This window comes from Bombina bombina, chromosome 4, assembly GCF_027579735.1.
Source record: "Bombina bombina isolate aBomBom1 chromosome 4, aBomBom1.pri, whole genome shotgun sequence".
Lineage (NCBI taxonomy): Eukaryota > Metazoa > Chordata > Amphibia > Anura > Bombinatoridae > Bombina > Bombina bombina.
This window is the reverse complement of record NC_069502.1, coordinates 466,894,295-466,920,507: the sequence shown is the minus strand read 5'-3', so window position 1 is coordinate 466,920,507 and position 26,213 is coordinate 466,894,295. Positions and strand designations below refer to the sequence as shown.

Below are 26,213 nucleotides of genomic sequence, written 5' to 3'. Positions count from 1 at the left end.
CACTTTGTGGCTGGGCTTTTGTTGCTCCTAGAAGCTTCTACTTCACAAAATATTTTGGGGGGGTTTCAAGCATTATATTGCAAAACAGAAGCCTCATTCACAAATGTGCTTTTCTAAATTTATCTGAGGGACCTTACAGAACTTACTAGACTTGCTGCATAATCTCACCAGAGCAGAGAGCTTTAGATCTTCTAAGTCAGTGTTCCTCAACTGCTGTCCTCAAGTACCCCCAACAAGCCAGGTTTTAATTTAAGCTGAAAGCACAAGTGAAATAATCAGCTGATCAGTAACTATGGTTACTAACCTGCTCTCATCTGTAAGCTGATTGTTTCACCTGCGCTCTAGTTCAGCTATAATGTAAACCTGGCCTGTTGGGGGTACTTGAGGACTGTGGTCGAGAAACACTTCTAAATCATCTGTAAAGTCCATCAAGTAATTTTCAAAAGGCAAATTTGACCTTAAATGCCGTTTATCTTCCTATGCAAGGTTCCGGGTGTGAAGGAGAAACTGGTGCATTACAATATAATGCTTAAAACATACCCAAAGATTTTGTGAGATATCTCCTAGATATTTTTTTTTTTCTCCAAACTGGTCATTTCTTGATCATCAGGACCTAAAAGTCTCTGTATTAGCAAAGGGTGTGTAAACTGACAAACACCTTTACACTCACATGTACCATATCTAGTATTCACAGAAGGTCTTACTGATAATGGTTTATGGATATTGTACCGTTTTACTACAGAGTTTGCTGCTTGTTATCTAGGTCATCGATATTCACAGTTTGTAATTTTTTTTATTTTTTTTTAAATCTTCCCCTTTAGGTTTAAAACCTGTCCTGTCCATGCCTCCCTAACAGGCCAGATTTTCAGGATTACATTGGATAAGAGCTGATAAAATAACCATGTTTATTAATCAGCTGATTAACCTGTGTTCTAGTTCACATATCCTCAAAATCTGGCCTGTTAGGGAGGCCAGTGAACAGGTAGGAAAACCAGTGCTTCACACTGAATTACTTTTATGTACTTTGTATGTGTTATATGTTTGTATATTATTATAGTACTTTACATAAAATGTACCCTTTTAAAAACTAAAGCATTCTAATAACCATTTTGGGGAAATTAATTACGAAAACAATGTTTTACGATCAAATCTATCCATAGAAAAGACCAATAAACTAATTATGCAAATAAGGTTTCTAGAACTTTGTTCTAATCCAAACAAAAACAGTTACTGATTTTTATTACATAAACATAAGAGTCTAATAAATATCCTACAATATCATTAATAAAAAACTCCACATGAAATAGATTATTCTTCAGAGAATATACCTCAGTAATATGGAAAGCCCAAACTTTTTTAAAGGGATATGAAACCCCCATTTTTTCCTTTCACGATTCAGATAGAGCATGCAATTTTGTAATGCAACATTTAGCCACCAATCAGCAAGCGCTACCCAGAATCTGAACCAAAAATAGGCCGTTTCCTAAGCTTACATTCATGCTTTTCAAATAAGGATACCAAAAGAAGAAAAATTGATAAAAGGAGCAAACTATTAAGTTGCTTAAAATTGCATGCTGTATATGAATCATGAAAGAAACAAAATTTAGGTTTCATATCCCTTTAAGTATAGTTTATGTGCTGGCTGCATGTATTAAAACCTGATTTACAAGTTTCTAAGTTTGATAAATAAATGCATCAACAAGTTTGATGTCAAAACAATTTTGCATGAATTCCACGTGTACAGAAGAATGCACTAATAAGCGTTAAGAATTTACCATTTATGTCTGTCAAGCTGAAACATCCCTGCAGAATGCCTATTGATACAAAACATAGCACTTATTAAAACTCAATCTTTTATGCAATATACTGATACTCATATAGGCTTATGGTAAAAATGCACGTATACCCGGCATCAAGAACATTCTTTACATCAGAATCCGAAGTATTTTATGTCAAATCAGTGCCAAATCCTTCTAAATACCTTCATGCAAGTGGATTATTACTTAGTCATCTAAACTTCTTAGTGTTATTGTGCGCCTGCTTCATATGTTCTCAGTATACGTTTATGTATTTGTTTATATTGTTGTAGGTTGTAGCTCTATCTTTCACAACTGTTAAAATAAATGTTTGTCTGGTCGCCATTTTCCAAAACTCTTGCATGGATAACCCAGCACAGATCTGATTTCCTAACAGACCCTCCTCTGCTCCTTAGCAGCACAGCTTCTCCCCCGTCCCCGTGACGTCACTCGCTTCCATTCTTCCCCTTTATCTGCTTTACCATCGGATCTCCTTTCTAGTCCCTTATCTGCTCTAATATTTATATCCCTTTATTACACTCCCCCTTCCCCTAACCTTGTTTCCAGCTTTATCCCTCCCATCTGTCTCTCACCGCCACCCATATTCCTTCTCACTCCCTCCTGTGTCTATCCCCTCCTTCTCATCCAGCTCTTACTCCCCTCCTCCCCCCAGAATGATTAGTTTCATTAGAAGTGGAGCAGGCGCTGAAGGTTTCTTGTTTCCAGGATGGAGTTACTGACCAGCCTGCTGTGCCTGTATAAAGTTTAACTACAGCCCAAACAGTTATTTGTCCTTACTACTGCACAACAGCATTAACCTCACATTTCAACACACAGGCCTTGGGGACTCTGCATCAGACAAAATGTGGAAACTCAATAAGAGCAAAGTTTTAATAGAAGATTCACCTGATGAAGAAATCCAGGCTCAGCCGGATACCCAGGTATGTAGAGATCCAAATTCACACACATCACCCAACTGCTCTGCTTACTCATAAGATGATCTTTGCTTGCTTTGATATTTGTAACAACATCATAAAAAGGAAAAAGTTACTAATATATTTGGTAACAAGATGATGAATTGCAATTTATTAACGGGGGGTGTTCATAAACAAGTGTGATCACATATACAGTGGGATGTGGTTGTTTTTCGTTGTTGTGTTGTGTGTTTTTTTTTTTTTTTTTTAAGTAGCATCGTGTTTTAAGAAGAGATATAAATCAAAACCATTAAGTGTCTTTATGTTTATTGTAGCATTTATCAGCGTGTATAAATGTGTGTCTTATAGCTTCTGTATAAACATTGTTGTGCATATTGTTTATTTAGGCTCAGTGAATGCACCACTAAGCATGGATTTGGTGCCTGAGGCACAGTAAAAAGATGGTTTTCCCAGTGTTATTTATCTGTGGCTGGCAGCTAAAGTGTTATCTGTATAACAGCTCCCATATTCCCAAAGGGATCTGCTCCTCATGGCTTTGCTGTTAGGTAATGACAATGGTTGTTTCTCATGTATAAATAAACCATGTTACTTCAGGTTGAAATTAGAGTATATTTCAAATAAATTATATAATACAACAATATTAAACTATGTAATTTAGCATAACTCATTGATGTCAATTGTATAGTAAACTGTTCTACATCAATGTTTAGAAAAAAAGAAGCACAGACTAGTAGATCACAATAGTTTTCCATGATTTCTCACCTCCCCTTAGCCATTAGTGTTGATATAAGTTTATATTAAAGGGACATGAAACCCAGCACATACAATTTTTAACAACTTTATAATTTACTTTATTAGCAAAATTGCTTAGTTTTCTTGTTTTCCTTTGTTGAAAGAACAGCAACACACTACTGGGAGCTAGCTTAACACTTTAGGTAAGCCAGTGACAAGGGACCTAGGTATTCATTTCAACAAAGGATGTCAAGAGAAAGTAGCAAATTAGGTAATAGTAGTAAATTGGAAAGTTGTTTATTATGTAATTTGCTTTGTTCTCTTGGTATATTTTATTAAAAAGCACACATAGGTAGGCTCTGGAGCAGCAATGCCCTAAAAGCTAGCTGCTGATTGGTGGCTTCACATATATGCCTCTTTTCGTTGGCTCACCAGATATGCTCAGTTAGCTCCCAGTAGTTTATTGATTCTCCTTCAACAAAGGATACCAAGAGAATGAAGAAAATTTGATAATAGGAGTAAATTGGAAAGTTGTTAAACATTGTATGTTCTATGTTCTATCTGAATCATGAAAGAAAAAATGTTGTTTCATGTCCCTTTAAAATTGCATACTCTATCTCAATCACAAACATTTAATTTTGCCTTTACTTTATCTTTAAAAGCCATCTACAAATGTGTTTTGTCCAAGTATATTATTTTGCTTGACACATATATATATATATATATATATATATATATATATATATATATATATACACAGTATATGTGTGTGCGTGTATATATATATATATATATATATATATATATATATATATATATATATATATATATATAGGATATAAGTATATGTGATGTGAAATTTATGCAACCTCAGATGTCCTTATGCACAGCACATACACAAGCAAGTCACAAAATGTAATTCAATCTTATTAAAGTATGCACAATCTTGCTATAAAGTATCTCAACCGACTTGAACGTTTGGTTGTTGGTTGATTACTGTGTTTATTTTAAACATTCACACAACAGTATGTTTGAATGATATAAGTTAACTCTTAGTAGTTAGTATGATTTTGAAAGGTGAAAGGTTATAATACTGATATAACCATATGTAATTGGGGACTTGTGAGATGTTCAAGCAATGGCAAATGGCCTTTGCCTTTGCCCATAACTCAAAGGGCACAGACCAGTTAACTCTGTGTTTTTTTGTTTTTTAAAAATGTTTTGTCGTTTTTAAAATAGTCAAATATAACATTGAAACAAGGGCAGTAAATCGAGATCTAGAATTTTAAGTTTCAATTACTGCACATTTTCCAAGGCTTGTATGTATAATTTTAAGTTTTTGTTTTTTAAAGATTTATGAGGACATAAAGTCAGATTAATTGTAAGGGCTAAGCAAATTAATGGTGAATGTCATATGCTACCTATTGTAAACTGTTTCCCTTCCTAAATAATGCAGATGAACCAAGTGTGTTGGTTATTATATTACCCCTATTCGAATTAATTTTATTACTGTCCTGCAGTAAACCAAAACACACAGTTGCTTGGTAATGTCACAGATTGTGATATTTTTATTTTATTATCATTATAGTTCTAAATTAAACTATTTTTTTTCTGCAACTGATTTAGCAGCCTGTATTTACACAATTATAAACACAAATTGCCAGGAGTAATCTTTCAGAAACAGATGTCATGGGTTGTTGCCTATGTCAAGTTTCAGTGTGTTGTGAATTTATCTTTTGTACAGCAAGACACCTCATACCATATAACTGGTAAGCATATACCATTGTAAACACTTGCCCTTCACCAACAAAGTCATAAAAACATTGTCTTTCGTGATTCAGAGAGAAGACATTTGTACACAACTTTCTAATTTACTTCTAATATCTAATTTGCTTCATTCTCTTGGTATCCTTTGTTGAAGCAGCAGCAATGCACTTTTGGGAGCATATAATTAAAGGGACAGTATACACTCATTTTCATATAACTGCATGTAATAGACACTACTATAAAGAATAAGATGCACAGATACTGATATAAAAATCCAGTATAAAACTGTTTAAAAACTTACTTAGAAACTGTCAGTTTGGCTCTGTTGAAAAGGTAGCTGGAAAGCCCACTGCAAGTGGCAAATAAAACACCCCCTCCCCCTTCTTTTACATATGAAAAGACCCTTTACACAAACAGGAGCAAGCTGGAGAAGGTAGCTGACGGTATTCACATAAAACTTTGGGGCTTGGTTAGGAGTCTGAAAATCAGAGCAATGTTATTTAAAAATAAGCAAAACTATACATTTATTTAAAAAAAAAAACTTTATGGGCTATATAAATAGATAATCTACAAAACATTTATGCAAAGAAAAAATGAGTGTATAATGTCCCTTTAATTATTATTGCTGACTTTTGCTGTAAAATACATCTGAAAATTGTGCCTGTTCCACTTTCTCGCAGGGAGGCTGATCTACACACACATGCTCAGCACCAGAAACTAATCTATCTATCTATCTATCTATCTATCTATCTATCTATCTATCTATCTATCTATCTCTCCTTTCACATACAAACAGAAAGGAAAATCCAATTTATTACCTTTTAGCAGGAATGCCAAATACTCATGTTGTTTTGTCTTAAAGGAACACTCAAGTAAAAATAAACTTTTATGATTCAGACAGAGCATTCAGTTTTAAGACCCTTTCCAAATTACTTCCATTATCAAATTTTTGCACAATCTTGTTATATACACACTTTCTGGGGAACAAGATCCTACTGAGCACGTGCACAAGCTCACAGGGTATACGTATACTAGTCTATGATTGCCTGATGTTTGTCACATGATACGGAGGCCAGAAAATGGGAGAAAAAATACATTTGTCAGGAACAAAAAAAATCTACTGCTTATTTGAAATTCAGAATATGCATTAAAGCGTTGCCTTATCATTATGCACTTATTAATTATGCAATTCTACTGCATTGAGTGCTCCTTTAACTGTATTTTAGATTTTTCAAATCACCAGTATATAAAAACTTGAATTTCATTAATATGGTTAGCCCTAATAAATGGATAATGATTAGTTTTTGTGGTTTCTTTATGTGAAATGTCAAAATAATATGTCCACACAAATATACTAAAAGCTACTTTATGATAATTTCTGTAAAATATTTTTATATACTTGTAGTTTTGCTATCAAGATATTTAAGAGATTTCTTTCAATTATGGTTTAGATATCTTATGGAAGAAAATGTCACTCAGAATCCTATTGAATCATTTGTGTCCTTGTGAGTGGCTGCACCTTTTTGGTTGACCCACGCTATAACTGCTTGAGACTGTGCGGTCTTATTCAGCTAGACCAAATTCCAGCAGTTTTTCCCTATTATGAGAAATATTGATTTTAAAACTCTTTGTTGATGGGACAAATCTCCCATTGAGGCACATTTTCCGCAGTTTCTAGTTTTATAGAGTACATCCAAAAAAAACCTAACAATCTAAAAATGAAAAGGTCACTTTTACAGTGGGACAAAATTGAGTTTATTCTTTCATGGATTGTAAAGTGGAATGAATTGTTTCTTAATGCATAAATAGAGAAAGGAACCTTCTATTTTTAATATTGGTGTAATTTATTTATAAATTGCCACCAGTGTTGCAGATCTGGAAAATCCTACAGAAAATAATCTCTCTGAAATGAGGTGTGAGTTAGGTCTACGACAGAGCAATGGGGGCATCAAGGAAACTATTTAAAGACAAGGTTAGAGACATAGGAAGTTGTAGTGTTCTTGATGGCCTTGTATGTGGGGGTCAATGTTTGAAATTCATTTAAGCAAATTAGTCTGGCAAAGGACATTATGGATTACAGAGGGGAAAAACAATGATGAAGTTGAAGTAAACAAGGTGGGATATGATGAGTGGGTGAATTACAAACTTGGTTATGACTTTGAGACATTTTTTAAGATTGAAGTGGTAGGAAATAGCCAAGTACTGAGCGTGAAGACAATTGAAAGTTGTGAGCTAAATGTAACCCAAAGGAAAGAGGGGCTGAAGTGATGACATTGTTGTCAACAGTAATAGAGATTGGTGGGGGGAAGGGGCAAAGAAGAGAAAACTTATGTTGCACAGTGGTAGATTTGGGTGTCATCAGCACATTGGCAATACTTTATGAAGGAACTTTGGAATGATATGTGGAAAGAAAGGAAACTTGACACTGAGGCTTGACAGTCTGACGAAAGGTGGTAAAGGGACAGAAGATGTGCCACAAATGATACACTGAAGATGTGCCACAGATGATACACTGAAGATGTGCCACAGGTGATACACTGAAGATGTGCCACAGGTGATACACTGAAGATGTGCCACAGGTGATACACTGAAGATGTGCCACAGATGATACACTGAAGATGTGCCACAGGTGATACACTGAAGATGTGCCACAGATGATACACTGGAGAAGTGCCACAGATGATACACTGGAGAAGTGCCACAGATGATACACTGGAGAAGTGCCACAGATGATACACTGGAGAAGTGCCACAGATGATACACTGGAGAAGTGCCACAGATGATACACTGGAGAAGTGCCACAGATGATACACTGGAGAAGTGCCACAGATGATACACTGGAGAAGTGCCACAGATGATACACTGAAGAAGTGCCACAGATGATACACTGAAGAAGGTAGAAATAAGAGAGGTAGGGGAAGACCAAGTAAGAACTCTATGGCAAATGACAAAGGATTCTAGGGTTTGGAGGATGAGGAGAGGGTGGTTATCTGTGTCAAAGACGGCACATAGATTGAGAAGAATTTACAGGAAGAAATCCCCTTTAGACTTGGTTGTTAGCAGGTAATGTATCCTTGGTGATGTCCTTCTCTATGGAGTGTTAAGGACAATTCCTGATTGCAAAGTGTCAAAAAGAGAATTTAATACAAGGATGTGTTATAAGCATTTGCATACAAACATTTTTTTGTCGGGCAGTGCTACTTTTTTTCTCCTTCGACTACCCTCCAAATGTATGGTCACTTGAAATACCTTTTTACTAGCTGGGTTTGGATGCATGTCACAAGCAATGCATTTAAGTAATATGACAGTAATTCAATGGCGTGTACATGGGAAGGCAACGGAAAACAATGGAGCACTAAATTAGTTTTTGATGAGGTAAACTTTTCTTGATGTAAAACTAATGCCTTATAAAACCAGGCTTACGAAAAATAGAGAGATTTATGGGAAGGTAGGCAGATAAATGTCCTGAGCATCAAGGAAGTTTTAAAAAAACAAAAAACGTCTCTCTGGCTTTTTAGAATATTGTAACCTACAAATCAATAAATGTACCACTTTGGTTGCCAGAAGCACACGTAAACATGTAGCGATTTGTCCCCCTTGACTGCCCTGACTTCTTTCTGCAATATATTTGTAATGCATTGAGGCATAAGAGGTTTTTTTTTATTGAAAACTCAGGGACATAATAAAAAAATGGTCCAATATTTTTGTGAAGATATTACTGAACAGCCTCCTAAAATACTGAACACCTGGCAGCCTTACTTCTTAGTGGAGAGCTTTAGAACATCACTGTCTCCTCTTCGCTACTCTCCTCTTCTCCCATTTTCTCTCCTCTTCTCTCTCCTCTCTCTCATTATTTCAAAATAAATAGTAAAACTATTTGGTTATAAACCGTTATACTATATTTGATATCTCTGTTTAACAAACATACAGAGAAAAGTGTATTGCAAACAAGTTACTTGGCTGCCTTTATACAAAAGTCTGACATGTCCCTAATCTCTGCAATCTTCTAATATCTTTAGAAATTCTAGAAAGCTTTGTGGGGTTATACTGCTCACTCTATATACGTTTACACAGCTTTAGCTTTTATGTGGGCATTCATTTGTTGTAGTTTATTGTATAAGTGATCTTCTGTCACATGTGTCCTTGATAGAATTTAGTATGTGAGGTATGCCTAATTACAAGAGAAGTAAAATGCTTGTGCTAGAGGTAAACCTGTGAACAGCAAATGAGTTGGTGTCTGATTATCGTTTTATATATAGCAGTCTTTCTCATCCGTCTGGAAAACAGCTTCACATGTCAGACTGTCTGCACCCTATCTGTATAAGAAGTCTGAATAACATTGGACAACCTATATAATTTTAAATGCCTGTATGTAAGACACAGGGATTTTTTTTAAAGGATTACATACTAGTCTAAAATAATTTTATTAAGGAGAGAAAAAAACAACGTACAATATCAAAGACAGGATATAAATAAAATAATACATCAATAATATAGATTAGATTAATATAGAGAGATTGCATTTTAGCTATTGTCATATACTTATACCTTTTATTGGCATAATTGGAAAAGACAACCTATATATATATATATATATATATATATATATATATATATATATTATATATATATATATATATATATATATATATACACACACACACTGAATATATATTTAACAGTTTTTAATAAACTTTTGAGGGAAAAACAGTAGAGACTGAAAAAGAAAAAGCTTAGCCAGTAATAAGAGAAAACAAAATGGGTTAAAGCTACAACAGGCATCAATTTCATGGTCAATGTTTATTGAAAGTCTTTTCCAGTTTTATAAGCCCCTTTCTATGTCACTAATTCTTCTGTTATTCTATGTAGCTAACTCACTAAATCTTATTTATCTTCCCATGCTTTAGTGAATTAGCTGCATAAAATACCACAGGCACTGATAAAATAGAAAGCCCTTCTTGGCCATAGAGTGCTCCCACTGCTCTGTATTACTCAGTGGATCTTCCATGAGTGTGCATACACAAGGGTAGCATGACCTGTCAAACAAAAGGTAAATATTCAATTGCAAGCACCTATTTTTTAATTGGAAGTTTGTGCTGCATTCTTGTGCTTGCATGACCCTTCTTAGAGGATCCATTGAGACTAACACAGAGCAATGCAAGTTCAATTGGTTGGGCAGTACAACATACAATTGTACCACTTGCCTGAAGATTTGAGGGGGGAAAAAGCATTGTCGTGAAGGGCTGGTTGAAGTAAAGCTGCTTAAAGTGAATGTAAATTTTGATGCTAAAGTGCCCGGTTTTTAAAAATTCTATTAAAAACAGGGGCACTTTAATTCATCAAAATTTATAGTTCACTTGTGCTGTGAAAAAATACTTACCTTATAATCTTGATAGCCGCTCCAGCTTCCCCGGTCGTCGCAAGCGATTTCTGACGTCAGAAATGATGTATCGGTCATCTTCCAATCACGGCTTCCCCCCCCTGGGGAATCAGTGTCTGATTCAACGCCGTGATTGGAGGAAGCTGGATTCCTCATTTTAGACACAGGAAGAGGCTTTGCGACGGGCAGAGGAAGCTGCAGCGTCTGTCAAGTTTAAAAGGTAAGTTTTTTCACAACACGAGTGAAATGTAAATTTTTATGAATTAAAGTGCCCCTGTTTTTAATAAAATTTTTAAAAGCCGGGCACTTTAGCATCAAAATTTACATTCACTTTAAGAGAATTTGTCAAAGGGATATAAAACCCAAAATGTTTCTTTCATGATTCAGATAGCGCTTACAATTTGAAATTACTTTCTAATTTAATTATATGATCAAATTTTCTTTGTTCTCTTGTTATGCTCTGTTGAAAACCAGGGATGTAAGATCAGAAGTGTGCACGTGTCTGCAACATATATGGCAGTAGTTTTGCAACAATGTTATACGTTAGCATGGCAGCATTATTTCCTGTCATGTAGTGCTTCAGACATGCATGGTACTTCAACCAATCAAATTTGATAATAGAAGTAAGTTAGAAGCTTTTTTTTCTTTTTTTTTTAAATGAAACCTCATTTTATATAAACTGTAATTTCCTCCATAAGTACATAGAGCCACTCATGGGCTTAGAAAAGTTCGAATGACACAGGGGAGGAAAGAAAATGATACAAGCGGTCACTCTTGGACCTTTGAAATAATAAAATGTTAAAACATGGCAGAGCAAAAGCTACATTTCTGGCAGCACAATATTATAGGTAGGATATCTCCCTGTTATTGCTAACGTTTAATGTTTGGTTAGGGTGCTAGGAGCGAATACATCTTCATAAGCAAGTAGGGACAATTATCTTAATTTTAAAAATAACTAACGTAGTTTCACCAATTTTAGCATTGGATTGGGCATGGTGAAATCAGCATAAAGGGTAGTATATATCTTATGTCTCTTAGATTAGCCTATTGAGATAGGGGAATGCATATGCATTGAAGTATAATCAGGTCAACTTTGTTCTGGTGTATTATATATAAACTGTTTCTATGCTGCCTCGGCCGTAGGCAACATTACTTAAAGGGATATGAAACCCACATTTTTCTTTCATTATTTAGAAAGAGAATGCAATTTTAAACATCTTTCTAAGTTACTTCTATTATCTAATTTGTTTAATTCTCTTGATATTCCTTTCTGAAAAGCATATCTAGATATGATCAGTATCTGCTGATTGGTTGCTGCACATAGAAGCCTAATGTGATTGGCTCACCCATGTGCATTGCTTTTTCTTCAAATAAGGATATCTAAAAAATGAAGCAAAATAAATAATAGAAGTAAATTGTAATGTTGTTTAAATTTGAATGTTCTATCTGAATCATGAAAGAAAGATTTTGGGTTTAGTGTCCCTTTAACATTAGACCTGGATTAGCCTAAAGTGTTATGAGAGTAGGGAAATACACAGTCTAAGACAAACCTGCCTTTTTAGTAGTTATCCACCAAACTGGAAACCTCAATTAAATGTTCATAAGTCACCAATACAGGCAAACCTAAGCATAAAACCTAGTAGTATAAATGATCAAATAGTGACTAGCATAGTTATTATATACTCCATGTGAATTCACACTATGCCTATTATGGTGCAAGTGTAATACTCTGCTTACTGAGAATCTGCACTTGCTTTAGATTAGACTTGTGGTAATGAAGTACTGCTACATATACATCTAGCCTAAGTGAACTAGCAGGGTATTAGCAAAGAAGTGGTCAGTATTGGAGATGTTAAAAGCTATGAAGATAACCATACTAACATGAATGTGTCCCCAAGATATACAAGGGAAGGGTGTAACTAGTGGGTGATAAGCAGCAGCCTCTCTAAACATATGACATTCCTGACACCTATCTGCTGTAAATTATTATATTCTTATATGTTTTAAACAAAATAGAAATATTGGGTTAAACAAAGCAAATTATGGCCAGCCTGGCTAACTATCATCAGACAACAATTTCAGAGTTAGAAAACCTTCAATAAACAGGGGTGACCATCTAATTTCGGACAATGTCCTCATATGCAAAGTCACTGGGATGGTAGGAGGTTGATGTGGATCTACAAACTAGTATAGGAATGCCCTTCAAGCATAAAGTCCAGTACCCTCCGGGCTACCTGTGCAAAGTCTCGGTAGAAAACCTTATAGGGGACACCAGGTAAGTATGGGGTCAGGTTATCTATTGCAGGAACTGCAGTATGGTGATAGAGTCAATGTTCCAAAGCAACAACCCACCACTGCATGGAAAAAGTTTAACCCACTCCAGTCCTGTCTCTCTTTGTGAGGTCCGGTCTATTCCTGGACCGGAGTGAGGGGTGTGCGTCTCCTAAGAGCATGCCATAGGAAGAATAGTAGATGCTAAGTCCCAGGCCAACCGAGAGTAATCTCAAAGGCCCAGGCTGCGCACAAGTAGGCCCAGAGTTCACTATAGGAGAGGTATGAGCTGTCGGGTATGTGTGTTGGGCCAGTACATCGCGAGGCTGAGCGGAGCGTTGCATCGGCTTCTTTTCTTTGTTTTGCCTACTCACAGTTCTTCCAGGGATCTCTAGGCCCCTCTGTTTCAGCTCCGGAGCACCGCATTCCTCCTCAAGGGACCCTGAGCAGTTTCCAGGACTGCAGGCTCTGCCCAGTATGAGCCGCTTTACCAAGGGCTGTCGCCGGACCCCAGAGCCATCGCCCTGAGCAGTCTCAGCGTCAACCGCGTTGTCTACCGCATCTGCAGAGTCCGGTGCCAGGGATGTTAAGCATTCTCCTACTGCTAGGCCAGTTGTGATTGCAGGAGACCTATCGTCCTGCCTGGTTGTTGGGACAAGACGGATTAGATGCCGCTCAGTAGGCTCTTGCTCCGACGGAGCTGCTGTATGCATCCGGTTCTCCCCAGCGGCTGTGCACATCTGTGCCAGTGTCCCAAAGCTGTGTGTTATAAGATGTGATAGATCCCTGTAGTGCATATCCAGTAGGTTAGCTATTATGTCTGCAAGGTGCCGCTCCTCAAATGCCATGTTTCTGTTAGTAAGGCGGATAATGGGAAAACGGATAGTGGGAAGTTTGAGAGTATATCCTCAGAAGAATATGTGCTGCAAGGTGGTGAAGGAAAAGGACAGCTTTCAAAGCTGCTATACCCAGATAACCGGGGGGGTTAGGCATAGGCCAGGCCTGCTTCAAGGCCTCCACTGCGTACCTCGCCGTTCCAGTATTTCAGGGCAGAAGGTGGCGACCCACTTCAGATCAAATCATTCAGCATATGTTGCTATTTTAGAATAAGTGCATTTTAATCCTAGATGGAGCCATAGTTAAGCGATATGCGGTGGATAGATATGCTCAACTCTTCAGCTACTGAAATAAGTGACCATCATGGCCGCCGCCCGGAAGCATCCCCCGAAGCTTTTTTTTTTTTTTTTAATGTTATTCTCTATCTGAATAATGAAAGAAAACTTTTGAGTTTCATGTCCCTTTAAGATTAAATTTATGCAATTTTTTCTCAAAAGATCTGAGACCATTATGGTAAAATAACAAGCAAGAAAACCAAAATTTACAGACAGAGCATAAATTTTAAAAAAATATTTTTCTCTTCTTTTATCTAATTTAACTATTTATCTTGGTATCCTTTACTGAAATGTTGCTCCTTTCTGTGACAGCATACTGCGGTAGACTGTGCACATCACAATGTTTTCGAGAAGTACATTTTTATTTGTATTCTGGGTTTTTTAAATTAGCTAATTACAGAACTGCAATACATTTTATTATTATTTTTTTTTTAATGGTTTAACACCTTGTGCGCTGTATCTTTTTTTATATGGCCACCACTTGTTTTGGGAGGAGCCAGTCTGGACTTGTAAAGGGAGTAATCAACGCTACCCATTGTCATTTTTCAGGACACATACGTGGTAGGGCTATGTATAAACGATCATTTTATACTGCAATCTCAGTGTTTCTTGCCCCTTTAAGTATATAGATCCTGCAAAGGGGTTTCAATACATGTTGGCACATTTCCCTGTCTTGTGATACACAAAATCTGTAAACATATGATGTTAGTCATTTATTTTTTTTTCTACAGTATGGCATTTTCTTGTAGTGCATTACTGTAATAATTTCCAGTTATTCAGATTTGTATTTATCAACTTATGGAGCCCACAATCATAACTTTGTCATAAAAAAGACTATAATATAATTGCTTTTTAATGGAATTCTTTAGACTGTTGCATAGCACCTAATGCTGCCACCTTTTTATGAATCTCTCCACATTAATATCTGTCTCAGGATGATTGAAACATCTTCCATTACCTTGCTTTTTGCACTCCCATTTGTATTTTCTTAATTCCATCAGCAATATAAATAGCTTGACAGTATATTTGTCGTAGTTTTCAGTAATTCATGTTTGAGACAGAACGAAATTACTCTGCTGGGGACTTGGTAAGGCAGATCATTAGTGGATGGGCCATGCTGAAGCAAAGCATTTACTGTCAGAAAGCTTCTCCAAAATGATTTATTCCAACATACTCATCCAACATGGCACCAAAATAAACCCTAGCGTTTTTGAAACACAAGGATTTCCCGGTGCTACAAATAAAGGGGACTTTCAGTCATGAATTATAATATACTTCATGCTGAAAGTTCCTTTATTTGCGTGCAGTATATGCCGCTCTGAGCCCCTCAGGCCGCCCACGGCAGAATGCTATTTTCTCAATGAGGTGATGTTAGCCAATAGCATGCTAGCCATACAGCATAATGCCAACTGGGCCACACAACTATTGGCTAAGAGATGGAAATGTCACCTCATTGAAAAAATAGTGTGCTTAAAGGGACAGTTCACTGTCAATTTGTTTTTAAATGAATGCGTTTTCCATGACTTGTTATACCAGCTGCAGCATATAAAATGTAAGAGAAATTGCTAATTGATGCTTCTTTTTGCAAAATAAATAGCTGGATGTGCTCTTTGAAACCACAGCTCACCAAAATAGGCTAATCTTGTAGACAGATCAGATCTCATTATCACTCAAATGCTTCCCTTTCTTATCTATGTCTCTGTACAATACTTAGAAAGACCAATCAAAAAGGAACATTTTAGAGCTTTATCTCTTCCACCTTCCACTGACCTAGATTTGGAGTTTGGCGGTAGCCGTGAAAACCAGCGTTAGAGGCTGCTAACGCTGGTTTTAGGCTACCGCCGGTATTTGGAGTCACTCAAAATAGGGTCTAACGCTCACTTTTCAGCCGCGACTTTTCCATACCGCAGATCCCCTTACGTCAATTGCGTATCCTATCTTTTCAATGGGATCTTTCTAACTCCGGTATTTAGAGTCGTTTCTGAAGTGAGCTTTAGACATCTAACGACAAAACTCCAGCCGCAGGAAAAAAGTCAGTAGTTAAGAGCTTTCTGGGCTAACGCCGGTTTCTAAAGCTCTTAACTACTGTACTCTAAAGTACACTAACACCCATAAACTACCTATGTACCCCTAAACCGAGGTCCCCCCACATCGCCGACACTTGAATACATTTTTTTAACCCCTAATCTGCCGACCGCCACCTACGTTATCCTTATGTACCCCTAATCAGCTCCCCCTAACACCGCCGACCCCTGTATTATATTTATTAACCCCTAATCTGCCCCCCACAACGTCGCCGCCACCTGCCTACAATAATTAACCCCTAATCTGCCGACCGCAAAGCGCCGCCACCTACGTTATACTTATGTACCTCTAATCTGCTGCCCCTAACACCGCCAACCCCTATATTATATTTATTAACCCCTAATCTGCCCCCCTCAACGTCGCCTCCACCTGCCTACACTTATTAACCCCTAATCTGCCGAGCGGACCTGAGCGCTACTATAATAAAGTTATTAACCCCTAATCCGCCTCACTAACCCTATAATAAATAGTATTAACCCCTAATCTGCCCTCCCTAACATCGCCGACACCTAACTTCAATTATTAACCCCTAATCTGCCGACTGGAGCTCACCGCTATTCTAATAAATGGATTAACCCCTAAAGCTAAGTCTAACCCTAACACTAACACCCCCCTAACTTAAATATAATTTTATTCTAACAAAATAAATTAACTCTTATTAAATAAATTATTCCTATTTAAAGCTAAATACTTACCTGTAAAATAAATCCTAATATAGCTACAATATAAATTATAATTACATTGTAGCTATTTTAGGATTAATATTTATTTTACAGGCAACTTTGTAATTATTTTAACCAGCTACAATAGCTATTAAATAGTTAAGAACTATTTAATAGTTACCTAGTTAAAATAATTACAAAATTACCTGTAAAATAAATCCTAACCTAAGTTACAATAAACCTAACACTATACTATCATTAAATTAATTAAATAAAATACCTACAATTACCTACAATTAAACCTAACACTACACTATCAATACATTAATTAAATACAATACCTACAAAAAAATACATTTAAATAAACTAACTAAAGTACAAAAAATAAAAAAGAACTAAGTTACAAAAAATAAAAAAATATCTACAAACATAAGAAAAATATTACAACAATTGTAAACTAATTACTAATTACGGAATTAAGGTAGGAATATTCTGATTGGCTGATGGAATCAGCCAATCAGAATCAAGTTCAATCCGATTGGCTGATCCAATCAGCCAATCAGATTGAGCTCGCATTCTATTGGCTGATCGGAACAGCCAATAGAATGCGAGCTCAATCTGATTGGCTGATTGGATCAGCCAATCGGATTGAACTTGATTCTGATTGGCTGATTCCATCAGCCAATCAGAATATTCCTACCTTAATTCCGATTGGCTGATAGAATCCTATCAGCCAATCGGAATTCGAGGGACGCCATCTTGGATGACGTCCCTTAAAGGAACCGTCATTCTGCAGTTGGATGTCGCCGGAAGAAGATGGGTCCGCGGTGGAGGTCTTCAGGATGGAGCCGGTCGTCATCGGATGAAGATAGAAGATGCCGCTTGGATCAAGATGGTTGCCGGTCCGGATCGCCTCTTCTTCCCGGATAGGATGAAGACTTTGGAGCCTCTTCTGGACCTCTTCAGCCACCGGATGATGGATCGCCAACCCCCGCTTGGGTTGGATGAAGATTTTGGAGCCAGGACGGATCGGTGATACCTGGTGAGGTGGAGACAAGGTAGGAAGATCTTCAGGGGCTTAGTGTTAGGTTTATTTAAGGGGGGTTTGGGTTAGATTAGGGGTATGTGGGTGGTGGGTTGTAATGTTGGGGGGGGGTATTGTATGGTTTTTTTTTTACAGGCAAAAGAACTGAACTTCTTGGGGCATGCCCCGCAAAGGGCCCTGTTCAGGGCTGGTAAGGTAAAAGAGCTTTTAACTTTAGTAATTTAGAATAGGGTAGGGCATTTTTTATTTTGGGGGGCTTTGTTGTTTTATTAGGGGGCTTAGAGTAAGTGTAATTAGTTTAAAATTGTTGTAATATTTTTCTTATGTTTGTAGATATTTTTTTATTTTTTGTAACTTAGTTCTTTTTTTATTTTTTGTACTTTAGTTAGTTTATTTCATTGTAGTTATTTGTAGATATTGTATTTAATTAATGTATTGATAGTGTAGTGTTAGGTTTAATTGTAGGTAATTGTAGGTATTTTATTTAATTAATTTAATGATAGTATAGTGTTAGGTTTAATTGTAACTTAGGTTAGGATTTATTTTACAGGTAATTTTGTAATTATTTTAACTAGGTAACTATTAAATAGTTCTTAACTATTTAATAGCTATTGTACCTGGTTAAAATAATTACAAAGTTGCCTGTAAAATAAAAATTAATCCTAAAATAGCTACAATGTAATTATAATTTATATTGTAGCTATATTAGGATTTATTTTACAGGTAAGTATTTAGCTTTAAATAGGAATAATTTATTTAATAAGAGTTAATTTATTTCGTTAGAATAAAATTATATTTAAGTTAGGGGGATGTTAGTGTTAGGGTTAGACTTAGCTTTAGGGGTTAATCCATTTATTAGAATAGCGGTGAGCTCCGGTCGGCAGATTAGGGGTTAATAATTGAAGTTAGGTGTCGGCGATGTTAGGGAGGGCAGATTAGGGGTTAATACTATTTATTATAGGGTTAGTGAGGCGGATTAGGGGTTAATAACTTTATTATAGTAGCGCTCAGGTCCGCTCGGCAGATTAGGGGTTAATTATTGTAGGTAGCTGGCTGCGACGTTGTGGGGGGCAGGTTAGGGGTTAATAAATATAATATAGGGGTCGGCGGTGTTAGGGGCAGCAGATTAGGGGTACATAAGGATAATGTAAGTAGCGGCGGTTTACGGAGCAGAAGATTAGGGGTTAAAAATAAAATGCAGGTGTCAGCGATAGCGGGGGCGGCAGATTAGGGGTTAATAAGTGTAAGGTTAGGGTTGTTTAGACTCGGGGTACATGTTAGGGTGTTAAGTGCAGACGTAGAAGTGTTTCCCCATAGCAAACAATGGGGCTGCGTTAGGAGCTGAACGCGGCTTTTTTGCAGGTGTTAGGTTTTTTTTCAGCTCAAACAGCCCCATTGTTTCCTATGGGGGAAGCGTGCACAAGCACGTTTTTGAGGCTGGCCGCTTGTGTAAGCAACTCTGGTATTGAGAGTTGAAGCTGCGTTAAAAATGCTCTACGCTCCTTTTTTGGAGCCTAACGCAGCCATTCTGTGGACTCTCAATACCAGAGTTATTTTTATGGTGCGGCCAGAAAAAAGCAGAAAAACTCCAAATCTAGCCGACTGTGAGTGTAATTTCTTCTGCTGGCTGTGTTTACATAGCTTATCAATAGCCTATACCTAGGTATAGAAACTTTCAGTATAGGTAGGGGTACTACAGGCTAAATCAGCTATTTCAAATGCCAATATAAAGGCTAAGGAGCAATTTGTAAACATTTTCATTCTCTCCAGCAGGCATAATGGATCATTGGGAACAAAGTAAAGGAGAGAGAGTTTTTGGGTAAACTCTCTCTTTTAACAGTGATGATAGGAAAGTGAATGTGGACTTTTCAAGGTTCTCCAAAAACAAGGTCAACAAGAAAACAAAGAAATATAAATCCACCATTTTAATGTATATGGAATTCATAATTAAACATTCATGATTCAGACAGAGCATGACATTTTAAAAAAAACATGAAAAAAATGTTTTACTTTTCATTATTCAGGGAGAGTATATAATTTTTTAAAAAAGGTTGCCAATTTACTATTAAATTTGCATAATTCTCATGTTATTATTTGTTGAAGTGTTATCTAGATAGGTAGCGTGCACATGTCTGGAGCAGGAAATAGTGCTGCCATCTAGTGCTCTTGCTTATGTATAACATTCCTCTAAAACTGCTGCCAGATAGTGCTGCAGACACATGCACACTCCTGAACTTACCTTCCTGCTTTTCAACAAAAGATAAGAGGAAAAATAAAGAAAATTTGATAAAATAAGTAAATTGGAAAGTCATTTAAAAATGTTCTATCTGAATGATGAAAGAAAAAAATGGGGTGTTATGTCCCTTTAAGATACCTCAATTTATTTCTATTTTCAAATGTACAGTTTCTTGGGATATTTGGTTAAAAAGCATATCTAGGTAGACTCATCGACAGCAGTGCATTACTGGGAGCTAGCAGGTGACTTGCAGCTATGCACGTATCCCTTAAGTTATTAGCTCACCAGATGTGTTCAGCTCGGTCCCAGTAGTGTATTCCTGCTTTGGAGCTGAAATTAAGTAAGTTTCTACACCCTCGCAGGGGTGTTACACCTTGTTATATGCAGGCTATGTTGCAAAAATATAATGATCTAACACATTAGACCGTTGCCTTTTTTTCAATGTTATGTCCTTTTAAAGGGACATTGTACAGTAGATTTTTCTTTACATAACTTTATTGTAGATGATCCATTTATACAGCCCATCTGGGAGTGTTGACAGATTACACAAACAATAGCAGCAAGAATCTGTATTTTCATATGCGTGGGAGGGGGAAACTCTGCTCTTTCTGCTTTCCAAGCCCCTTTCACTAGGTGTCCCATCCTCACCTAATCAAAACTAATCTAAACTGCAAGCTTCTAAGTAAGTATTTATATAAAAGGGTTTTATATTGCAGATCGGTATCTGTCCATATGCAGTTATATGAAAATTGATGTGCACTGTCCCTTTAAGAATAATTAAATAATAGTAAATGTAATAACCTGCAGAATTGACCTGCTCATCTGTGGGAACACACTAGCATCAATTATTTGCATTAACCCTCATAGTTAATAGTTTATTTAATTTTCCTCCAGATCCTTTTTATATTGGAGTAGTGTTTAGGTGGCAATGAAGAACACTTTAAAAAACAAATACAAAACAATTGCATGTAAAGTTGTATTAACTTAAATGTGTTATTTATAAGACTGGCTACTATGAAACATATTGAGTTTCACTTTATTATCTACAACAATATCCTTTTTTCCCTAAGGGAAAGCCTAATGTAGATTTCTACTTTAAGGTATGGGGGAAATGCTTGTTACTGTGTCACAGGGTCTATTAGGATATCACAGAATTATCTTGTATGTAGTGTAAGGACATATTTCTTATCATTTCACAAAGCTACAATATGGAGCATGCAGGACACATCAGTGAGGTCATATTGCCACAAATATAATTTAATGCCCATGTAACCGCTGAAGACCCATTTTACCAATTCTTCAAGGGTTTACATCACCCCTAAGGTTATGTTAACTCTCCATTAATCAATTATTTATCTGTTAGGCACTTATTAATAATTCATTATAGAGTATTATGTGTAACATATAAGTGATCTAACTCACTATGCCTTTGCATTCTTTTCAGATTATAGAATTAGTTTAGCAAAATGTTCCCTTAGACATCTTTACATTGTATATAATTTAGTTTTTTTCTTCATTGTTATATTAATGGTTATTATTAAAGGGACACTGAACCCAAATCTTTTCTTTTGCGATTCAGATAGAGCATGAAATTTTAAGCAACTTTTGTCATTTACTCCTATTATCAAATGTTCCTTATTCTCTTGGTATCTTTATTTGAAATGCAAGAATGTAAGTTTAGATGCCGGCCCATTTTTGGTGAACAACCTAGGTTGTCCTTGCGGATTGGTGGATAAATTCATCCACCAATCAAAAACTGCTGTCCAGAGTGCTGAATCAAGAAAAAAGCTTAGATGCCTTCTTTTTTATATAAAGATAGCAAGAGAACGAAGAAACATTGATAATAGGAGTAAATTAGAAAGTTGTTTAAAATTGCATGCTCTATCTGAATCACGAAAGAGAAAAATTTTGTGTTCAGTGTCCCTTTAAGTATTTGCTGTCTCAGTGCTGTCATTCTCCTTCCTTCCCTCCACTTCAATTCACCACAAACAGATGACCTGTCTCCATGGCACATAACATTAATGGATAGGCAGTAGTTCATGCAACTGCTGTATGTCTTCATCAAGGAGTTAAACCCGTAGGAGTAATTTAACTTCTTGTGCATGTTCTAAACAGTCAAAGGGCAATTCAAGCATATTCTTGGTCATCAAGAAATTGAAAACATTTCCTGTGATCAGGAGGATAAGTAACTGTGAATGGAATAGATCACAATTATATCAAGGGATATGAAACTGAAAATGAATTAAAATTAAATGCTTTGATTATAGAATTGGCCGCTGATTCAGATAGGGCATACACTTTTAAACGGCTTGCCATTTTACTTTTATGGTAAAATTTGCTTCATTCTCTTGGTATACTTTTTTTGAAGGAGCAGCAATGCACTGCTGGGAGCTAGCTGAACACATTTGGTGAGCCAGACAAGAGGCATATATGTTCAGCCATTAAAGGGACAGTCAAGTCCAAAAAAACTTTCATGTTTCAAATAAGGCATGTAATTTTAAACAACTTTCCAATTTACTTTTATCACCAATTTTGCTTTGTTCTCTTGGTATTCTTACTTGAAAGCTAAACCTAGTTTTTCACCACTAGAGGGCATTAGTTCACATGTTTCATATAGATAACATTGTGCTTATGCACGTGAATTTAGCATGGAAACAGCTCTGATTGGCTAAACTGCAAGTCTGTCAAAAGAACTGAAATAAGGGGGCAGTCTGCTGAGGCTTAGAAACAAGGTAATTACAGAGGTAAACGTGTATAATTATAACTGTGTTGGTTATGCAAAACTGGGGAATTGGTAATTAAAGGGACACTATAACCAAAAATTTTCTTTCATGATTAAGGTAGAGAATATAATTTTAAACAACATTCCAATTTACTTCTATTACCTAATTTGCTTTATTCTTTAGATATACTTTAATGAAGAAATATCAATGCACACAGTGAACCAATCACAGGCGGCATCTATGTGCAGCTACCAATCAGCAGCTACTAAGCATATCTAGATATGCTTTTCAGCAAAGAATATCAAGAGAATGAAGCAAAATAGATAATAGAAGTAAATTAGAAAGTTGTTTAAAATTGTATGCTCTTTCTAAATCATGAAAGAAAAAATTTGGGTTTCATGTCCCTTTAAGGTATTTTACTGTCCCATTAATGTTCAAACATTACATTTAGCTATACAGTTGTCCTGTTCATTAGCTTAAAGAGATATGAAACCCAAACATTTATTTTGTGATTCAGACAGCGCATACCATTTTTAAAAAGTTTCCAATTTACTTCTGTTATCAAATTTTCTTCTTTCCAATAAGATTCTGTGTTGAAGAGGTACCTAGGTAGGCATCTGGAGCACTACATGGCAGGAAATAGTACTGCCATCTAGTGCTCTTGCAAATGGATAACATTCTGGCAAAACTGCTGCCATATAGTGTTCTATAAATGGTGCGGCTCCTAAGCATACATCTTTGCTTTGCAACACAAGATACCAAGAGAATGAAGACAAATAGATAATAGAAGCAAATTAGGTTGTTTAAAATCACATGCTCTATCTAAATCATGAAAGAGAAAACAATTGTGTTTTATATCACTTTAAGTAACAATAAAGTTTTAACTTAAAGTAGTTAAAGCTACTGCACCCTAAAGCAGGGGTCAATAACTCTGTTTAAAATTTAGGAGCCAGTACGAATATTTAAAGGGAAAGCATACTCAATAATTTTTAATTGTTTTTATAGATAGATAATCGCTTTCCCCAGTTTTGCATAAACAACACAGTTATATAAATATACTTTTTACTTATGTGAGTACCTTTTCTCTGCAGACTGCCCCCTTATTTCAGTTCTTTTGACAGACTTGCATTGTAGCCAATCAGTACTCACTCATAAATACCTTGATGGGAGAGAGCACACTGTTATCTATATGGCACACATGAATTAGCACCGTCTTTCCTGTGAAAAACTCAAAATACAGATAAGAGGTGGCCTTCAAGGCCTTAGAAATTAGCATGTGAGCCTATCCAGGTTTAGCTTTCAACTAAGAATACCAAGAGAACAAAGCAAATGTGATGATTAAAGTAAATTGGAAAGTTGTTTAGAATCCTATGTCCTATCTGAATCATGAAAGTTTAATTTTAACTAGATTGTTTCTTTAAGAATCATACGTTTTTTTTAAGGAGACAGACAATGGTATTTGTATATAGATATATAGGGAATAACCCAAAAAGTTAGGAGCCATGGGTAAAATTCTAGGAGTTAGTGGCTCCCTGGCTCTTGAGTTTGTTGAGCCCTGCCCTAAAGCTCCTCTTCAGCTGGCTTATATAACATTGATACACACACTGTTGTCACCGTCACGTAGCACTCAACACACATGCTCGTAAACCTACATCAATATTTCCTCCTGAAAGGGATCAAGTGCAAACCAAAATAATGAGATCAATTTGATAACAGAATTAAATATGGAATTTCTATTTTTTTATTAAATGGTGTTGTATTTTAATGCTTTTCTGCAATTGACTACAATCTTTATCCCATATATTCTATATTCAAGCCATCATCATCCAAGCAATCACTTCCCCTCATCTCAGTACTGTAAAATGCTTTTATTTATCTCAGGTGATCTCCATCCACAATACTAGAGGTATAATACACAAAAGCATTAAAGCTTTTTATATTTTAGAGATTTGTTAGAACATGTAGGTAGTTCTTGTGCTCTGACAGATTATGTGCATTAATATTTCATATGATATTAATAGAAATACAGCTGTATTTTTTGTTAACTTCTATGTTTACTTCTCACCATTTCCTCACACAAGTCCTTTACTTTCATCTGCCCCTGTATTGTAATAATGTGTACAGGAAATGCTGAGACTTGCAGGGTGGTGAAGGAGCCCTGACATGCTTTTAGACTCTTGTTCAAAGTCAACCATTTAAACATCCTTTTAATCAATGTGTTTATAAGTATTTAGCTGTTGTTTTGACTAATGTTTCTGGAAAAAAAGTTTCCTCTCCCTCCACCTTACATTGGCCCTTTTCACAGTTTTTTTTTTTTTGATGCTCACATAAAAGTGCGTTAATCTGATTAGAGGAGGAGGAGGGTCATGGCACCTTGCCTAAGGGGAAGGAAACAACCAGTATTCTTCAACAAAGGTTTTAAGTTCTGTTAAAACACTTATGCATAATTTTAAAGAAATTCTTGGCATATATTCTGTTATGAGGACATTTCATATACAAAAGTGGGTTTTGTCTAGTTTTGTCTAGTTGCTTATTAATTTGTACTTATATTTTGTGATTAATTAAACATAGGTAAGCTAAGATGATGTATTAATAGCTGAAAGAGACACTGAACCCACATTTTTTCTTTTGTGATTTAGATAGAGCATGCAATTTTAAGCAACTTTCTAATTTACTCCTATTATCATTTTTTCTTCGTTCTCTTGCTATCTTTATTTGAAAAAGAAGGCATCTAAGCTAAGGAGCCAGTCAATTTTTGGTTCAGTACCCTGGACAGCACTTGTTTATTGGTGTGTGAATTTATCCACCACTCAGCAAGAACAACCTAGGTTGTTCACCAAAAATGGGCCGGCATCTAAACTTACATTCTTGCTTTTCAAATAAAGATACCACACTTATGTGGGCCAGCTATTCTGCTCTCCCTGCCTCATAACCATATAGCCTCACTTTTTAATACACAGCAATTATATGTTGCTGTTCGTGAGCAAATGAGCTGCATTACTAATCAAACCTGTGTGTTTGTCAAAGGAAAGAAGGGACTATATCTCAATGCCCGGCCCAGTGCTGCATTCTTCTTCTCTTTCCAGCCAACGGTGCAGTGAGGTAAAGGTAAAATAATCAAACATTTTTGAAAGGCATTGTATGTACTTACCCAGTATAGCCTTTAAATTATCACCTCACTGAACACATACTACTTTTTAATATATAATTTTAATGCATGAAGTAGTCATGTAACCGCCTGCTCCAGCTTCCCAATACAATACTCCCTTTTATCTTCAGACAATACAGCCAATCAGAAGCTGTACTTGCTAACACAATTAATTTTATCCTGTTTATCCTGTGCAAGCTCCTGATCCTTCCTTATGAATGTGAGCATAGCTTGTGCAGTGTATATATAACTTGCGCTTTC

General features: G+C 36.2%; 1 protein-coding gene across 2 annotated transcripts in view; it reads left to right on the top strand.

The window, feature by feature from the left end:
* Nucleotides 1-2,185: 2,185 nt before the first annotated feature.
* The window catches only part of TDRP (testis development related protein), a 181,189-nt gene continuing 157,161 nt past the window's right edge, over nucleotides 2,186-26,213 (top strand). Inside the window, exon 1 of one of the 2 annotated variants that reach the window (XM_053710356.1) lies at nucleotides 2,186-2,737. In XM_053710356.1, coding sequence (XP_053566331.1) covers nucleotides 2,660-2,737 — 78 coding nt within the window. In that variant the 5' untranslated portion in view covers nucleotides 2,186-2,659. The remainder of the gene's footprint in view (nucleotides 2,738-26,213) is intronic. The other variant, XM_053710355.1, reaches the window with a different exon arrangement.